This window comes from Prinia subflava, chromosome 6 (assembly GCF_021018805.1).
Source record: "Prinia subflava isolate CZ2003 ecotype Zambia chromosome 6, Cam_Psub_1.2, whole genome shotgun sequence".
Lineage (NCBI taxonomy): Eukaryota > Metazoa > Chordata > Aves > Passeriformes > Cisticolidae > Prinia > Prinia subflava.
In genome coordinates this window covers 8,194,607-8,212,147 of record NC_086252.1, presented here as the reverse complement: position 1 = coordinate 8,212,147, position 17,541 = coordinate 8,194,607, and the positions used below count along the sequence as shown (strand labels likewise).

Here is a 17,541-nt window from a genome sequence, read left to right as displayed (position 1 = left end):
TCATTGCCCTCACTTCCCCCAAGGCCTTCTGGAGGCTGGCTGTTGAAAAGTATCAATTGCAGCAAAGAAATGGTTCCTGGCAAAAAGAGGGATTGGTAATCAATCCCCTTCCTTGCAGGCAGGGCTCTCCCTCCCATTGTATTTGCTGCCCGGTGTCCTGTCCACAAAAAGTCACCATGGTGGCCGGGGAGGACACAGGGATACCAGGATGGCAAATCCATCCTTCCATCGCTGCTGAGCCCACCAGGGCACGCTGAGGACAGACAGCCTGTCTGGAGTTCAGTAATTCAGTTGTTTTTCAGGGTGAACCAAAAATGGGGCAGCTTTTCAGGACTCGGGGTTCCCCCTGGGCGGGAGGTCCCTGGGGGTGATGTGCAGCAGGAGAAGTTTGTTGGCAGCAGGAGCTGCACTCGGGCTGCCCGGGGCACCTGGGGCAGGCTCCTGTGGCACTGCAGAAATCCCAAGGGTTTCTCTCTCTCCCACGTGCCCAAGGCACTGGGCAGACAGCACCCGGAGGAGGAACACGGAGTGTCTGCTCAGGGAGGGGTTTCACAGCAGTTGTGTCCTCAGGGAGCAGAAAGAGGCTGGGGGAGGAGGAGAACAAGCCCCAGACTAAAGTCCCAAAGCAGAAGAGCCTTGAACAACGTGCCAGAGCACCTGCAGCAAAAGAGGGAGCACATTCCCAGGTGTGAGCTCCTCCCTCCTCTTCCGGGGCCAAGGAACCAGGCAAGGGCCTTCAGCCAGAGCTGAGGAAGAGGAGGTGGAGGCAGAGGGTAGGAAGGCTGTCCTTGTACCCCGCTGTGATGCTCCAAGGTGGGATACAGGTGCTGAGCAGGTGGCCATGGAACCTTGGGAGGCTGGGGATGAGCCCATCCCACTGCCACCTGCCTTGGCAAAGCTCCTCTCGGCCCTCCTGCTGGGGATACAGCAGGAATAAATAAAAACACAAAAGAGGAATTACTAAAACTGTCCCTCGATAACCAAATGGTTGATCATAAATTGGAGTGTCTATGCAAATGAAGTAAATAATTAAAAACTCCAAGAACAGCACTGACTAGGTGGTTGATGGCTGGCAATTATGAACGCTGAATTTTTAATATGCATACATCTAAGGAGCCAGTAAAAATTAGCTCCTAGACTAATGGACTTGCCTTTCTTCCAAGGCAGAATTTTAATGAGAGCATTATTTATAGCTGAGACCAAGAACGAGCATTTTCTTGCTCAGTCTCATTTTTTCCTTGCTGGCACTTTATTCATTAACCTCTGAACTTCTCCAGAGAAGAATAATGCCCTACACAGTGGAGGGCAAAGATCACCCTGACCCCCTGAAATTAGTCACGGGTCAGGTATTGTTAGGAGAGTTACGTCTTCTAACAAATAACATTCATAAAACCCCGTCGGTGATGTGTCCTCGTTTCCTGCTGGTTTCTGGGTCATTTATCTGCAATTCAGCTCACTGAAGAGAAAATGAACAGAATGTGGTGTCTCGTAGTGCAGAGCTTCTTGTGCCATCTTGTCTTGTGCCGTGCAACACCATGAGATTTTGGAATTTTAATTGAAAGTTTGCAGAACTGGAATGCAAGTTATAGGTCATGTGCATTTTAAAGGGCTTTGCGTGCTTTCCTTTTGGGCTTCTTTTTGTTAAATATTTTTGTTATGTTAATTTTTTTCTAATTCGAGGAAAAACACTCTGCCTTTTGGTAATGAGTAATGCTCAGGCTTAAATTGAAAAGTACAAACCCAATGAAATTAGTGAAAGAGCTTTTCAGATCAAGAGATGACTCTGTGTGCTGCCCTAGTTGTGAGTGAGACAGGAAAGGAGAATGAGCAAAAATGACAATAGTACGTTGGGGGTTTGTAACCCAACCCAAATGAAAGCATTTTATCAAAGAAAGCACTTCCAGTTAAAAAAAAAAAACAAAACTTTTTTCCTTTGCCTTGTAAAACGACAAAGCTTAATTTGCTCTTCATTCTTTGCTATTCAAAATCATGCATTGAAAATGTTGACCTGCAAAGTTTTTTTAACAATGTTCTTGAACCTGGGTGTTCAGAGCCCAGAGCAGATCTCTGTATAAGAAATACCATTTAATTTGGAAGATGCCTGGACCTTGCTATGGAGCAGAGTTGTTGATGTGCATGTCTAATGCAGATTTTTTTTTTTTTAATTAATTTTAAACCTCTTTGGGTTTTGACAGTAATATCTGCCTTGAGCTATGTCTGTGTCTTAGGAAGTTGCCAGATCCGTGTCTGACTCAGGAACTATTTCATCTTGCTGGGGTAGGGGAGGGCTTGGGAATGTTGGTAACTTCCCATCCCCTTGAAGAGGATACAAAGTGAATGGACAACTGACTGCTTAAAATGACACCATACAAGCTGTCAGAATGCATTCCATGGATTTTTGATATGAATAGCAAGTTTGAACTGGAGACTAGGAAATAACAGTGGGGACAGCAGAATAACTGTTCAGGAAGAGAATTTTCCTTGCTTGTTGCTGATTTTGTATGGGACTGGGTGGGAAAAGTGGAGCAGATGTACCAAGACACAGCACTTCCCACGATGGCAGGTTGAACCCGGGACAGAAAAGAAGGTCTCTTGTCCAGTGTTACTTGAGTAGCCTGAAGGTGATGGGAAAATGAGAACCCTCAGCCAGGAATTCTCCCATCAGTTCCTGTGCTTGAAGCACATCAGGGCTGGTGACTCTGAGGGGAACATCCCCTGTGCAAAACCAGCCAAGGCAGGGAAAGTCTGAATGAACTGACCATGTGAAGTGCTCCTCTGGTTTTCCCCTCCCTGCCCTAGTCCTGGTGGAATAGCTCCAGGGTGTGTTTGTTTTCCATGTCTGAGCACAGAACTTCTCCCCTAAGCCTACTACACGTGCCTGAGCTGGCACTTGATTCCCAGTCTTTCTTCCCTGCTCTTGGATTTGCAGGTATTTCCTGCAAGTGTACTTGTTTCACTCCTTACACACAGCTCCACTGGAATTCCAGCTCTGCAAATCCTGGCCTTTTCCTCTAATGAAGGATGAGAGTGTCAGCATCTTTCATGACAGCTGCTGGAGAACTTTAGAAGACTAAACTCTGCAGGCTCTCCCTCACGTGATTCAGTTCAAATTCCTGTGCTTTCCTCAGGTTTTCAGCAGAAGCACCCCCAGCTCCCAAAGCTGTTGTTAGACACTGTGGGAGCCCTGTGGCTCTGGGAAGATCTCGGAGCCCCTTTTCCAGCCCTGGCTCTTCACTGCCTGCAGTTCACATGGGCCAGGGGCTCCTGCACTGAAGGATTTGTCCCCCAGCCCAAATTTGTGTTTTAGCCTGACCCAGCTTTGGTGTCATCTTGCTGTGTGGGCAGTAACATGCCCAGATTTTATTGGACATGCCCTGTTCTCCAAGGCTGTCTGCAGAGAAGACCTTGAAAAAGAAGCTGGGAGGTGATTTCCTGGCAGGTCTGTACCCAGATGAACCCACGTGTGGTTCCACTAGGGAGCCCTTTCATCCTCCAGCCAGTCCAGATGCCGGGGAAAGCCACCCTGCTCCCATTTGAACTGGGGGCTTTTCAACTTGTCTCTTGTATTTCATTTCTCCTCTGATTATTACATTTTTATTCATTCTGTCTTGAAAGACTCGTGGCCTTTTGTAACTGGATGTCCTTTTTTCCCCAGCCATGAGGAGTTCTTTTCCTTAGAAATACCGAATATGTTACAGAAAGTAAAAGCAGAAAGCTTTTGTTTTGCCCTCAACCAGCTGAGGCCTTGGCAGCTACAGGCTCCAAAGCGGTGGGAATGTGAGGAAAGAAAATAATGGCAAAGAAAAACAAAGAAGTGACTCTCTATATTATGACACCTTGCAAACAGGAACATTTCATATTTCCCCCCCTGTCAGTGTAGGCGTTCAACAGCAAATCAATGACGCTCAGCAGGCAGTGCTTCCCTTCCTTCATTTCAATCTCTGCGGCTCGTCGTGGCATCAGGAGAGCAGCAGTGCCAGGAAAAGGGAATGGTCCCTGCCAGGACTGGATTGCAGCTGCCCCACCCTCCTTCCCAAAACAATTCCTGGGGTTTTTGAGGCTTTAATTTTACTTCTTGGAGAATCATAACATGGACATTAGTTTCCTCCCTGGCTGCTCCTCCCATCACAATGCTGAAGGCTGTGCTGTCCTCTTGGTTGCTTCACACTTCAGTTTCCAGGGGCTTTGCCATAGTGCTGTGGCTTCTCAGGATAGGAAGGTTACCATTCCCAGGGCGGAGTAAATGGGAAGAGAAAAATGTCCCAGCATCAGCTTCTGAGTGCCAAAGGTCTGTGTTAGAAACCCACCCATTCAATCACCGCGTGGAACAAGGGCAGGTATTCATGAAAAGAAGCTCCCAGAGGGGTTGGGGTAGGAAATACATCAATTAAAGCACTCTGCAAAATAGTGGGTGAAGAAATGCATGGGATTCCACTCCGTTTTATGCTACACTGAGCACCTTTTTGACCTTCAAACAGTAGATGGAAATGTGTTGAAAGCATTCCTACACACGGGGAGTGCAGCTCGGTCATTTCCTCTGCAGTTCTTCGTGGGGGGAAAAAAGAGGAGAAATATGATGGTGTTACCATATTTGCAGCTGTAGTTGTTTAGAGCTCAGGCAGACTAACATTAACAAATGATGCTAATTAGGCTTGATTTGCATATTGAAATTGTCTTAATTAAACACTGATTCAGTAAACGTTTAAAGGCTGTAATCGATCTTGTGCAGGCGCTCTTGGTTATTTATATGATCTAATAAAGGCTGGAGGCTTTGTTAATGAGCCCTCTATTTCCTGCCTTGTATATGTCAATGAGATTATTTCACTGACAATTACAGAGCCGGCTGCTGTTAATAACTCACCAACCCCAGGGCTGGAATTCTTTTGTCTGAGGCTCCTTTAGCGGGACCCTGCTGTTTCCATCTCCTCGCTGCTCAGACAAGGGCCCGAGCCTTTCCTGGGGAAGAAATCCCAGGCAGAGGTTTCACAGGGAGATTTTGTGACTGGGAAATCGAGCTGGCGGTGTCCTGCGAGCTCTTTGAATAATGGATCTAATATTTATACAGCACTGAGCTCAGGCATAATACATTCGGGCCCACATCTAATCCTGGCAACTCTGACAGGCTGAACTTTGTGAGAAACTTTTTTTTTCGTTTAAGAGGTAATGTAATCATGCTGTAATTTTACAAGAAGCCTCTGAAAAGGCTGCCAGGAGTTTTTGCTTCTCTTCAGTGTCCCTGCAATCTTTTGCCAGGACTTGAATATCTTGGGAAAACGGTGCTAAAACAGGTGAAGAGCTGTTGCTTCTCAGCTGCTAAATGTTGTTATCACCCCTGACAAAACCATTCTTGGAAAATTTCATGTTGCTTTGGCATGATTTTTTCAGGGTTTTTTTCTTACTTGACAGCCTCTTGCACAGGAAGGATTATGTATTTATATAGATATGTGTAATTTTTTGATTACTTATATTTAACTTTCTATTTTGTTTTGTACAAAAAATGTTGTATTTTTTTTGTTTAAATTTTTAGTGATTTTCCGACTGAAGATTTCCTGGTTAACCCCTCTACTCCTGCTTCTTGAAGGTGACATAAATAGCTGCAGGCTCTGGTCCCATAAGTCCAGTCACCAGTTCTGGTGCCACTATTGATGGATTAAAAACTATATTTGTTCCTATGTCTTTTCAGTCATTAAGTTTATTGGGAAACATTAATAAACTTAACAAAGCTAAGTCACTAGAGTGTATTTTTAATTATTAAAATAATTACGCTATGGGGTGATCCATAAACTCTTTAAAGCAGGTAGGAATTTCAAAATTGGTATTTTGCCTAATTCCATTTGTATCAGGACTGAATACAGGATTTTATTTGGAGCAGCAGTGCTATGATGAAAAATAAAGCTTAGATATCCAGCAGACTTACTAAAAATATAAATACTCCCATCACTGTCCAGAACTTCTTGCAATACTTTCCTTTTTTTCTCTAGAAAACTCTACTGTTGAAAGTGTTGGCGTGAATTTGATTTCAAACACTTACAGGATTCTGAATTTGAAATTGCAGAAGATTAGGAATGTTTTTGAGGGGCTTTTACAATCATTTTTTTCCTTTCTCAGAATCTGTAGGTGGTGTAGAGAATCCGTGGACAGTGTGTTTGTAAGAGCTGACTGCAATGCGTGGAACCTCCTCTTCCACTGGTGATTTTTTCATTTTAATTTCGATGTCTAAAGACTCTTTTTAAACTACACAGTCACTTTTTTCCTTATTTTCATCTTTTCTTGCAGGGACTTCTTTTTCCAATGACTAACCTCTTCAGTGTTTCTAGCCAAATAGTCTGGACTCTCTTCTCTGATCCTGGTTATTCAGGTCAATAAATTCCCAAAGCAGCAGTAGTTGAGAGGAGCAGATGATGGTGAGCAAGTGCTGTGCTTTCCCCTCCCATCCAGATCCTGGTTTCTTTTCCAAGCCCCCTTCTTTGGGAATTCCCTTCCTGTTTGTTAAAGAATAGGGATCAAAGAGGAGCCTGCCTTTGCAAAGCTGTTCAGCAGTGCTGGTTGGTGGAGAAGAACTGCAGCCACGTTCTCTTAGGTTTGCCCTTTTTGTTGTTCTTATTTTGGTGTTTTTTTGCTGTGCATCTGCCATTTGAAACCTGGCTGAGATGCATTTGATGCATGGTGACTGCCAGAACAAAATTCACACTGTGAGTGCAGCGGGCTTACAAATTCCTTTATTCCAACAGCAGCAAACCCTCTCCCAGTGGCTGTCAGACAAGTAAGAACTTTGATCTTACTGGCTTACTCTTGATTTGTGCTGACTCTTTGAAGGGAAAAAATTGTTAAATTTTTTCCTTTTTCCCTTTTTTTTTAATGTTTGGGCCTTTTCCCTTGTCTTACTTAATAAACACAGTTGTATATGTACCCACTTTTATCTCTACAGTGGCTTTTGCAGTTAAAGCCATTTAGTTTTTCCATTCTCTTGCTACAAAAAAAAAATTACTGTTCTTATAGGAATTCACAGAAGGCAGCAATTTGGCATTTTGGCCAAAATTTAGCTTCAATTTTTAAGAGCACTACAGCCCTTCAGACTGATACGCAACTTCTCATAGTCAGGTAGGGAGGAAATTACTTCTCACATGCAGTGCTCTCACTTTTTCTAATATATAATTAAATTATGTATTCATTGTTTTATTCTGCCTTCATATAATTTAATTTTCAAAAGCAACAGAAATGATTTTGTATTTTTTCTATGCTTGTACTACACTGGTAACTTTTCCAGTTACATTCCACCAGAAGCTTCTGCTCATTTATAATTCATCTTTTTGATCTTTTTTGCATTAAAGTAATAGAGCTCAGGGTATTTAATTTTAGGCAGCCCTGCCAGACTCCTGTCCTGGAAAAGGCTGGTCTGTTTGGCAAAGCAGTGGAATGCTGAGTTAATTGAAGGTGCTGCAAAGTTCCTGGGTTAATCTGCAGGATTAAGGAGCTCCAGCACATGACTCACAGCAGGATTTCCCTGGAAACATGGAAACAATGCCTGGAACATTGCAGCTCCCAGAGTAACACTGGACAGGAGAACTGCAGTTCTGGATTTGGCTTTCCTGGGTCTGGCAGGGGGTGTCTGCTCAGCTCCCTGATGGATCCTGAGGAAGATGCAGGACTGCAGTTCTGGATTTGTCTTTCCTGGGGCTGCCAGGGGGTGTCTGTTCAGCTCCCTTAGGGATCCTGTGGAAGATCCAGGACTGCAGTTCTGGATTTGGCTTTCCTGGTGCTGCCAGGGGGTGTCTGTTCAGCTCCCTGATTGATCCTTAGGAGATGCAGGACTGCAGTTCTGGATTTGGCTTTCCTGGGGCTGCCAGGGGTGTCTGTTCAGCTCCCTGATGGATCCTGAGGAAGATGCAGGACTGCAGTTCTGGATTTGGCTTTCCTGGTGCTGCCAGGGGTGTCTGTTCAGCTCCCTGACGGATCCTGAGGAAGATGCGGCAGCCTCTGCTGATGAACCCATCTGCCAGTACCAGCCAGGGCAGTAATCCACAGCTCTGGTGTCACTGGAAGAATTTCAATGTCTTGGAGGGAATTCTTTGCACTGTTTATGTTCCTGTAGAGGAATGATGGATCCAGCAAAGGCATTTCTCCCTGCCCTCCCCGCCTGTCCTGTCGGGGCCGTGCTCATTTGTGATCTCTTCAGCTGGAGGTGACATTTCTCTCTTCACAGAAGCAGGAGCAGGAAAGGATCTGCTTCCCATAAAACCTTTGTTCCTCCTTATGCAGCTGGAAGTTTGATGTCTCCTACAGGAGCTGAGTGAGGAGAGAATCCCACACGGTCATGTCTGTTTAAATACTGCCTGTGGTTACAGTTTTCTGCAGACTGCAGTACAAAAATCCAAGTGTCAGTAGAAGACAAAAAGATAATTCACTTTCATCTCAAGAACAAAGCTCAACAGAGGAGCTTTTTTCAACTTTTTTAATTCATGAAACATTTATCTTTGAGTCAGGTTATATTATGCTGGCAAGAATATAACCTGTCAGCATTTCTACTATAAACCCCTGTTTTTAAGGTTTTTCAGGAGAGCCTTAGAGGTTCACTTTGAATAGATTTAGCATACAAGGTCTTGGCCTAGAAACATACTTCTCATCCAAATTATGAAAAATTAATGTGCCTGCATCATTGGTGCAAGAGGAGTATCAATACTCCATTCAGGTGAAAGTTCAGACCTGCCCAAATGAGGTAATTCAGGGGTATTCCAGAGCAAGATAAATTAGGTTTTTTTAATATATTTAATAGCAGGTGTTATTAACTATGAAGTGAAGGGAGGGCTGGTCTGTGATGAAAAGCATGGTGTTGGGCTTAACTGGCAAGCCAAGCTGTCTTTCTAGATTTTATTACCTATCAGATTTAGAAAAACACTGCTTCTCGAGTTTTTAATGTTTCACTGCAAGAAAGTTGTTAGAGAAGTTCATGCATTTTAAAGAGATTCAAAATTATTTTCCATTTCTTTGGGAAGATGTAGTGAATAAAGGGGTTTTTTTAAAAGAAGAACCCATCGGCTGATGTGCTTCAGTTTTGGTGCACCCACCTGCCTCTGTGAATCCTCGTGTAACAGAGCACACAAAATGATGGCAAGTTTATTTTATTCCCCAGAGAACAGATTACAAAACATCTGAGCCTGGTCTAACATCCAGAAACCTTCTCTGTGTGATTCTTAGCCCCAGGAATGGAAGAGAACAGAAGCAAACTTTGCACTGAAGGTTCTGTGCTCAAGTGTGTGGAGTAAACCCTGTGGTGACAGATGGCAAAACTGTTCTCAGCACTGTGCTCAGGCACTGCCCTGCCTGTGCCCGAGGAGCCTCTGGGTGTCACTGGGGGATGGATGGGGGCTACCCTGCTGGGAGTGGAGCCCTGTGGGTGGAACAGGATGGGGCAGATGGAGGGAGCGGCTCTGGCTGCAGCAGGGCTGGCCTGGGGGACACACACAGAGCCTGGGCCGTGCAGGGGGCTGGGAATGAGTTACTGACACAGAATAGCCTGAGCTGGAAGGGACCACCAGGGTCATGGATCAGCTCTTGGCCCTGCATCTCAGCACTCCCACCCTGGGCATCCCTGAGAGTGCTGTTCAAACACTCCCGGAGCTCTGGCAGCCTTGGGGCCGTGACCATTCCCTGGGGAGCCTGGGCAGTGCCCCGGACCTTCGCCTAACATCCAACCCAAACCTCCCCTGACACACCTTCAGGCCATTCCTGTCCCCGGTCCCCACAGAGCAGAGATCAGTGTCTGCCCTTTCTCTTCCCCTCACAAGGAAGTTTCAGGCCCGATGAGTCCCCCTTCAGTCTCCTCCAGCTGAACAGACCCAGTGCCCTCAGCCACTCCTCACACGGCTTCCCCTCAGGGCCCATCCCCATCTTTGTTGCCCTTTGGATGCTCTCTGATAGATTAATATCTTCCTTACACTGATGAACCCCAAACTGCCCCCAGCACTGGTGGTGAGGCCACCCCAGCCCAGAGCAGAGCGGGACAATCCCCTCCCTGGCCTGGCTGGCTGTGCTGATCCCCAGGACAGGGATGTCCCTCCTGGCTCAGATCCAGCTCGCCAGGATCCCCAGGTCCCTCTCTGTGGTGCCTCTTTCCATCATGTCACTCCCCAGCCTGTCCATACACGCAGGGTTGCCTCGTCCCGGGTGCACTTTCCCTTGCTGAACCCCATGTGGACTCAAAGAAAGGAGCTGTCTTGCAGAGCTAGAAGGGGCAGACACTCTTAGGCTCTTCCTCCAGTTTTTGTGCTTACCCATCCCATCCCATGAAAATGAGTTTTCTCTCTCCTACAAATTACCTTTTGCTCTCAGGAAGAGATCCAGGTCCCTTTTGATGTCCCCATGCCCCCACGCCCCCACTTCATGGCAAGGACACGGGCAATTCCCTGCAGCACGGATCTGCCACATTCCCCATGGAGCTCCCCTGTGCTGGCTGAGGCACACAGGCCATGTTGGGAATAAGGCATGGGAATGAGAAGGGTGCACAATTTTAATTTTGCACTTTGCTATGAAAACCCTTGGACAAATCCAGCAATGAAGATTGAGGGGAGGGTTAGAGCTTCCCATTGAGTCAGTAGGCAGAAATCACAGTACACTGAACATTCCCTGCTTTAGGAAAAGTTCAGGTCCAGCCAAGGGAGCTTCCAACGCTTTACAGTGTTTGATTTGCTGGGAAAATTCTACCTATGCAAGCTCAGAACTTTCATTTTCCCCCAATACAATTAAACCTTTCATGAAGAGCTGTTGGGAGGTTTTGTTTGTTTTTAATAAAGAGAATGAGGTGAACATTTCCACAGCTGAGTGCTTCATGGTTTGAACACTTTTCTCAGTTTAGTCCTTCTGAATTGACATTATTTCTTTGAGTTAATTTCTAAATTAACCAAGAAATTACAAATATATCTCCTATCTGAACACTGTTTAGATAAATCTCATACTCAAATGTTGTTATCTGAAAGCTCATATCAGACTCATAAAGATAATTACCTATTGTGACTATGATATTACACCCAGCTTGATCTAATGGACTTGTTGTCTTGATTCTGGACTTGCAGGATAAGTTTGGTCACTTCAGATGTTCACGTACAGCAAGGCATTCAAAATCCAGAAGGAAAACCAGAAGAGCAGAGTTGGACAAACATGAGTAGCTTTCAATTGACACCCTGCTGGTTTTGGCTGTGTTTTCTCCAGAGGTGCTTGTAGTATGGCTTGTTAAGTTTGGGAGTTTTATTTTGTTGCTGCTGAAATAGTAATTAAAGTAAGTATGGGAAGATTCAGCTGCTGTGTCACATAGTTAAAGGTTGAACTTAATTATTGCAATGCAAAGAAGCAAAGAAGCAAATTAATTATGATTGTCTTCAGCCTGTCGTGTGTTACCCTGGTATTCCTATATCATTGTGGATACACAATAGGGAGGATTTACAGCAGAATTTTACTATTGATTCCCAAATCTTGGGCTTTTATCCTTTGAAAGTCGGAACAAAAAAATAATTTGAATTTAGAAACCTTGTTTAACTACTTTTGCAGCAGGATTACTGCTTGCAGATCCATAGCTCCAAAGATCAGGCTGCTTTTCCACAAGACCATATTTCATTCTAACAAAGGAATGTTTTCTCTCTCGGGAGTCTTTTAGGTAGCTCCAGTCCAAGGCAGGCAATTAATGCCTGTGTTCAGTGGAAGCTGAGAGGTTGATAGGCTCCACAGCATAATGCCAGGGTGTTTCTAATGTTAATTTCTGGATTTCAGACTGGAAAATTATATGTGTGTGTGCATGTGTGAATAATAATTTTAAAAACCCCAAAACCTCAACGATGCAGAACACTTCATATTTTGTTTTCTTTGAATGTTGCTGTATTTACTGCAGAGGAAGAATGTATGGTCATTAATATAATTGGACAATAGCTCAAGGAGGGAATGGAACTCAGATTTCCTCCATTAACATTTCAGTCAAGACTCAGTTGACAATAATAATGTATTTTCCATGATTTATACTGCTGGAGTGTCCCACGCAATGAGACTGGATAGACCCCATGGGTTAAAGGTGGGGGGAATGGGCCTTTTTCCGCTTTCAGAGTTCTCTCCTGGGGTTTTGTTGCTGCTGCTGCTCTCAGGTTGGGATTGTTCCCTCTGTAAGGGGTGATGGCCTGTGAGACCTTCAGGCTGCAGCAAAGGACCATCATTTTCCCCTAACAGAGAACTGTCCTAATGCAAATCTCCTCTTTTTCCCCCGCTTTTCCCCTTGTGATCCAAGTCCCAAACGTTTGTTCTTGCTCAACTTGAACCTTAAAGGAATCCATTGAAATGGCAGATGTGCTCAGGTGGTTGTGGGCACCCTGTTCAGTTCCACAGGGCATGAAGCACTGGTGGTGCTAGAGTGGGTTATTTTATAATTAAAGCCTGAAAACTAGAATGCATGTCCAAAAGGGATTTCATTAACTTGCTGCTGAGCTCTTGGTGCTGAAAGCTCAGTGCTAACTTGACTTCTGGTCCACAAAATATCTATTACACTTTGGTTTTTTCCTGAGCTATTACAGCTAAGTAGCAGCTTTCCAGATTTGTTTCTATGTTTGCAAAATTCAGATTTCCCAGTGTTGGTTAAGAAAACCCAAGCTGTGTGCTGAATAAAGTGGCACTTTGGAAATTAAGTTTTGATAGCACTGAGAAACACTTTGCAGAACCATTGCCTTTGTCTGACTTTTATTATCATTATTATTGCTTTTATTAAAATCCTTTTCAGAGGGCTTATACTGCATTGACTTCTGAAGGGAAAGCTGAAAGTTAACATCCATTTTGTGCGGCTTTCTTTTTTCCGCTGCTTTGTCTGTGTTTGTGGAAAGGTTGCTCTGTGTGTATTGGTATCTGAGTGTCTGAGGGTAAATACTCCACCCTGCTGAGCAGCAGCAGTTCATTTACAAGTGCTACTTTTGACATGCAAAACATGCCGTGGGCTGGGTGCAATCGATACCGATGCTGGGCCACAAGGTACATCTCATGTCCTTGACGTTTTTTCTCACTAGACTGCTTATGTGTGATTGGTTATCTTTGTCTCCTGTCCTGTTACCTTTATCAAATTAATTTGCCTGTCAGTCTCAGAGAATTTTGTGTTATTGCATTTCTATTCCAGCAGTGACTTTGTAATTGGAAGGTAATTATTTAAGTTTTCCTCGTATCAGCAATTATTGGCTCACGTTTTATTATTTAGAAATCACAGAATCACAGAACCTGCTGGGCTGGAAGGGAGGCACTGGGATCCTCAGTGCAGCTCCTGCCCTGCACAGACACCCCAACAACCCCAGGGAGCGTTGTCCTTACTCTCCTTGGGCTCTGGCAGCCTCAGGGCTGTGCCCATTCCCTGGGGAGCCTGTCCAGTGCCCCACACCTTCTTCTGGGGGAAGAACCTTTCCCTGATATCCAGCCTATATCAAATACCTAACTTACAAATATGCAGGGGGTTTGGAGTGAGTTTTTGAGCACTCTTTCCCCTTGTAACTCTGTTGGAAACTATGGAGGACTCAAGAACTGTGCTCTGGCAATGTTTTTATGCTTAAAGTGAGTGGTGTGCTCTTTAAATACAGAGCTTTTAATAGTACGGAGCCTTTTTCCCTTGTAGCCTTGCAATCCTTTTATGGGAATAATACCAATTTCCTAGTATTATCACAATAGCCATGTGGCCTTGGAGCAGAAACTACTTCAACACAGAGAGGTAAATGAAAAATACAATGAGATACAAAATGGCACTTGCCAAAGTTGTCTGCTCCCCTCTTTGGGTGAAATTTTTTTAGACAAAAGGAATTCTGTGCAGCATTAAATGCTGGAGTTTATCACAGATTTGTATTCTAATGCCATATGAGCAAGACTGGAAAAGAGCCTCCTTGGTCTCCAAGTCCAGGCAAAAGATCACATACAGGAGAAGGTCATTTATTTCCAGGCTTTTCAAGCAGCTTCTTATAGTAATGAGATTTTTTTTTATCCCCACTACTTGGAGTGGAGTAAGTTTTTGTATCTCACTGCTCAAGAGCTGTCTTCTAATTTTCCACTGGAATTTATCTGCAGATAATGAATCCCCATCGTTCCTGCGTCAACACCGCTCCTCAGCCTCAACAGCTCCTTTCCCTCTCTGCTCTTAACCCCTGAGATATTTCCAACAACAATGTAATCCCCTCCAACTGCTGCTCTGCTGGCCTGGGTTCTCCTAAGTGGTTCAGAGATATAATATGAACCACAGAGCATTATCGAGGAGTGTCCCTCCAGAATTGCTTTGTGGTCAAACCTCATTAACCGCTTGCTGAAAGGGCTTGTTGCAAGCAATATGCTGCTAGACATGCTGATGATAAAATGTAGGAGATTTTGTCAGTGGAAAAGAGAACTCAAATTTCGTATGTCAGAGTAGGAGTGATTTTTTTTTTCACCAGGAAAATAAAAATGGGATTAAGCTGATGATATCAACTCCAAAAGCGTGACAGATGTATGATTAACCTATGTTGCCCCTGCTCCTGTGAGACTGTTTCAAGACCAGGATGAGTAGTGGAATTTCAGATCTTGTGGTTGGGTTTTTTCAACTCTCCAGAAAAATGCAACAAATTGTCTTTCTATTGCAGTGTTAATAAAATGCTTTCTTAGAGGGAAAATTTGTTCTTCAGCATATGATTGCACTGCTCCAGGCTGGGCTTCACTTGTAACAGGAATTATTTTTTAACTCGTAAAGCCAGTGGTTTCTATGAAAACAGAGAAGGGCATCTCTTTTCAATACCCCTGTCTTGCCATCCTGAAGATTTCAGGTTTTTTCTGTGATTGGATGGCTCCTGTACTGGGAGAGCAAGCCAGATATCAGTGATGACATCTGACATATGTTACTGCACGATGTAGGTCACTTATGGCCTAATGTGCGAGATGACAAAAGATAATTAATTTTGATTTCATGCCTATGATTCCTTAAGGAAGCCTTTAATGGTGTGTGTGGAATATAAAGTGACATGGCACTGACTCACTGCCTGAGAGCAAGAGCTAAGTGTTTTGGAAGGAGCGATTCCGCCTTCTAATTCCAGCCCTCCAGCCAGGGAGATGGCTTTACCTGGGGATATTTGAATGCACGTTTTCTGCTGGCTGTTATGTGAAGTGAGGAGATACATCCTGAGTAATGGTGCAAAATGTGTTCCTGTTCTAGCAACCAGGAGCTGGCCTTTTATCACAGTGTGTCTTGATTTTCACACAGCCATGAAATCAAGGTCTTTCTGTTTACAGCAAGGCTATAGAATAACTTACATTGCTATAACTTATTTAAATGCTCTCTTCTTGTTTCACTCCTAGGCTCTCCGTCTTTACACATTCCAGGGCCACGTGCATTCCTGTAATCACGCTACATTCAACAAGAAGGTAAATTCTGCATGCCAATTTCCTTTTTTTCTTCCCTTTAACCATCAAGTTCTTTGCCCTGGCCCACACTGTCCTTCTCCTTAGTGACACAGAGACCTCTGGGGCTGGATTCAGAGTCAGTGGTGGCTCAGGGTGTCCCCACCTGCCAGCCAGAGCAGAACCCCAGTGCTGCAACAGAGCTGCCCCCTCCTTGCTGCTCCCTCCTGCCTCCTTTGATCAGTGCATGATGTCTATCCCATTCTCCTCTGTTGGGATCATTGATTGCTTTATTTAAATGAATTTTTTGTTAGGATTTTCCCTGGCTGTTTAATTTATGGTTGTTGTGTGAAAAAACCATTTTGACTGGGATTGGTGACAGACTGCTGTCTGAATGACTGATAACTTTGGAAGGGGAGGAATTTCTCTTGAATGGTTCTTAGAGGCTGTATGAAATACTCTAAAATGACCTAAATATTTGGGATGTATGATTCCTGCAGCTCTCCTGGCCACACTGTTCTTTAAAACTGGTGTGGAAATGCTGAGGCATGTGGTGGTTTCTGCTGCCCCTAGCAGCCTTTCCTTTCAGAGACCATCTTTCCTGAAAAATTAACTTTGTGATTTTGCTGCTCCCTGTGCTCCTACTGACACCTTCATTACAGGCAGACCAAGGTACTAATTTTTCCTGCAGGAGATCCTGAATATTCTCCTCTTGCTCAGCATCAACTGCTGCTTTGCCAACTGCTCTGCCAGCCCTGTGTGTTTGTAGGGCAAACCCCAGGGGCTGGCACAGCAGAAGGGATGGGACAAGCTGATGTCAGCGAGGGGAATAGGAATTCCCAAGGCATCTTAATTCTTTCTTGGCCACGTGCATCTGTCTGCATTTGACAGGCACGCTCTGCCTCTCAGTGCCCTGAGACACTGGGGAACAGAGAGTATTTAACAGGAGCAAATGTGGTGAGGGAAATACTCTAGAGATGCCACAGCACTGTCTCTAATGTGGGTATTAATTTACAAAGGGCTTCATGTGACCTATAATTATTAACAGGAAGCTGAAAGACCACGTATTGATAACCTGCCAGATAAGCACGTAGTTTTGGTAAGGAATATTGCAGTTGGCATTAACTCCAGGCTAAAATCATTGGTTGACATTCTCAGTGATTGAGTTAGGAAAAATGAAAACGTGGTGCAGCACTGGTCAAAGTGAGTGAGGAGTATAACTTCAGAAGTTGTGATTGCAGTTGTGTGAGTTAACTCTGCTGCTGAGAAATCAAGTAGTGGCCCTGAGCTGTACAAGTAACAGTTGTCCCACTGGCTGGCCAGCAAAGCAGGAGCTGTATTTCAGCCAAATATAGCACTTGAGAGCTATTTCCTTACCCTCTAGTGCTTGCTCACCAAAAAATTAAAATATTCCACCCTAAGCAGCTGATTAAGGTGTTTGGAGTGTCAGTAGTTTTGTTTAAAATGCATATTTTATGAGAAAAAATGTTTTTATAGAAACAGTCATGTTTTCAACAATACTTTCATGGAAAAGATTTTGGGTATTGGTCATGGACTATTTAGACAAAGTGCAACACTACTTCCAGAGTGTCCAACCTAGTGCTTATACCTGGCCCAGGAAGTCTGCAATAACAAAACTGAAGGCTGATAGCTGGAAAAAACCTACTTAGATTTTGTTTTGTTGTATTTTCTTATATTCTAATGTCACAGGTCTGCACATCCCATGCTTTGAGAGAAGTGTTGCCTGCATGGTCACACTCTGTGGGTGCAGAGCTGTAATAGTGAGAGATCCCAAGGGATTCACTCCTTTTTCAGCTTGGGCATTGGTCAGTCTGAGTGGGTTCCTCCATCACTTCAGTGGGCGTGTGGTCATCCTGCCTCAGGCCCTTGGTGCCAAAAGGAGTTCAGAAAGAACATGAAATTCTAATTACACAAGAACAAGGAACAATTTTTCTACTTAGCTCAGGAGGCCATCCAGGCAGCGTGTGCAAATATTAAGGGGTAATTCTGGGGGAGAGTATTGTGGTGAGGAAGAAGCTAAAAAAGAGTAATGCATTTATACAAATTGAATAAATCCTCATTAAGCCCTGTGAAGCTGATTAAATCTGAGTTATTTACTACACCATGCTTCTGAATCTGTAGTTAATAGGTTTTTTTTGTTAAGTGGGCAAGGTTTGC

The 17,541-nt window shown here is 44.2% G+C and overlaps 1 protein-coding gene across 4 annotated transcripts in view; it reads left to right on the top strand.

Moving 5' to 3' along the window:
- The window catches only part of SPAG16 (sperm associated antigen 16), a 362,296-nt gene that overhangs the window by 226,644 nt on the left and 118,111 nt on the right, over nucleotides 1-17,541 (top strand). For 3 of the 4 annotated variants that reach the window (XM_063400108.1, XM_063400107.1, XM_063400105.1), the window contains one exon: nucleotides 15,322-15,387. The exons of the other annotated variant lie outside the window; for it this stretch is intronic. In XM_063400108.1, the coding sequence (XP_063256178.1) occupies nucleotides 15,322-15,387 (66 nt within the window). The remainder of the gene's footprint in view (nucleotides 1-15,321; nucleotides 15,388-17,541) is intronic. 4 annotated transcript variants of the gene reach the window in all.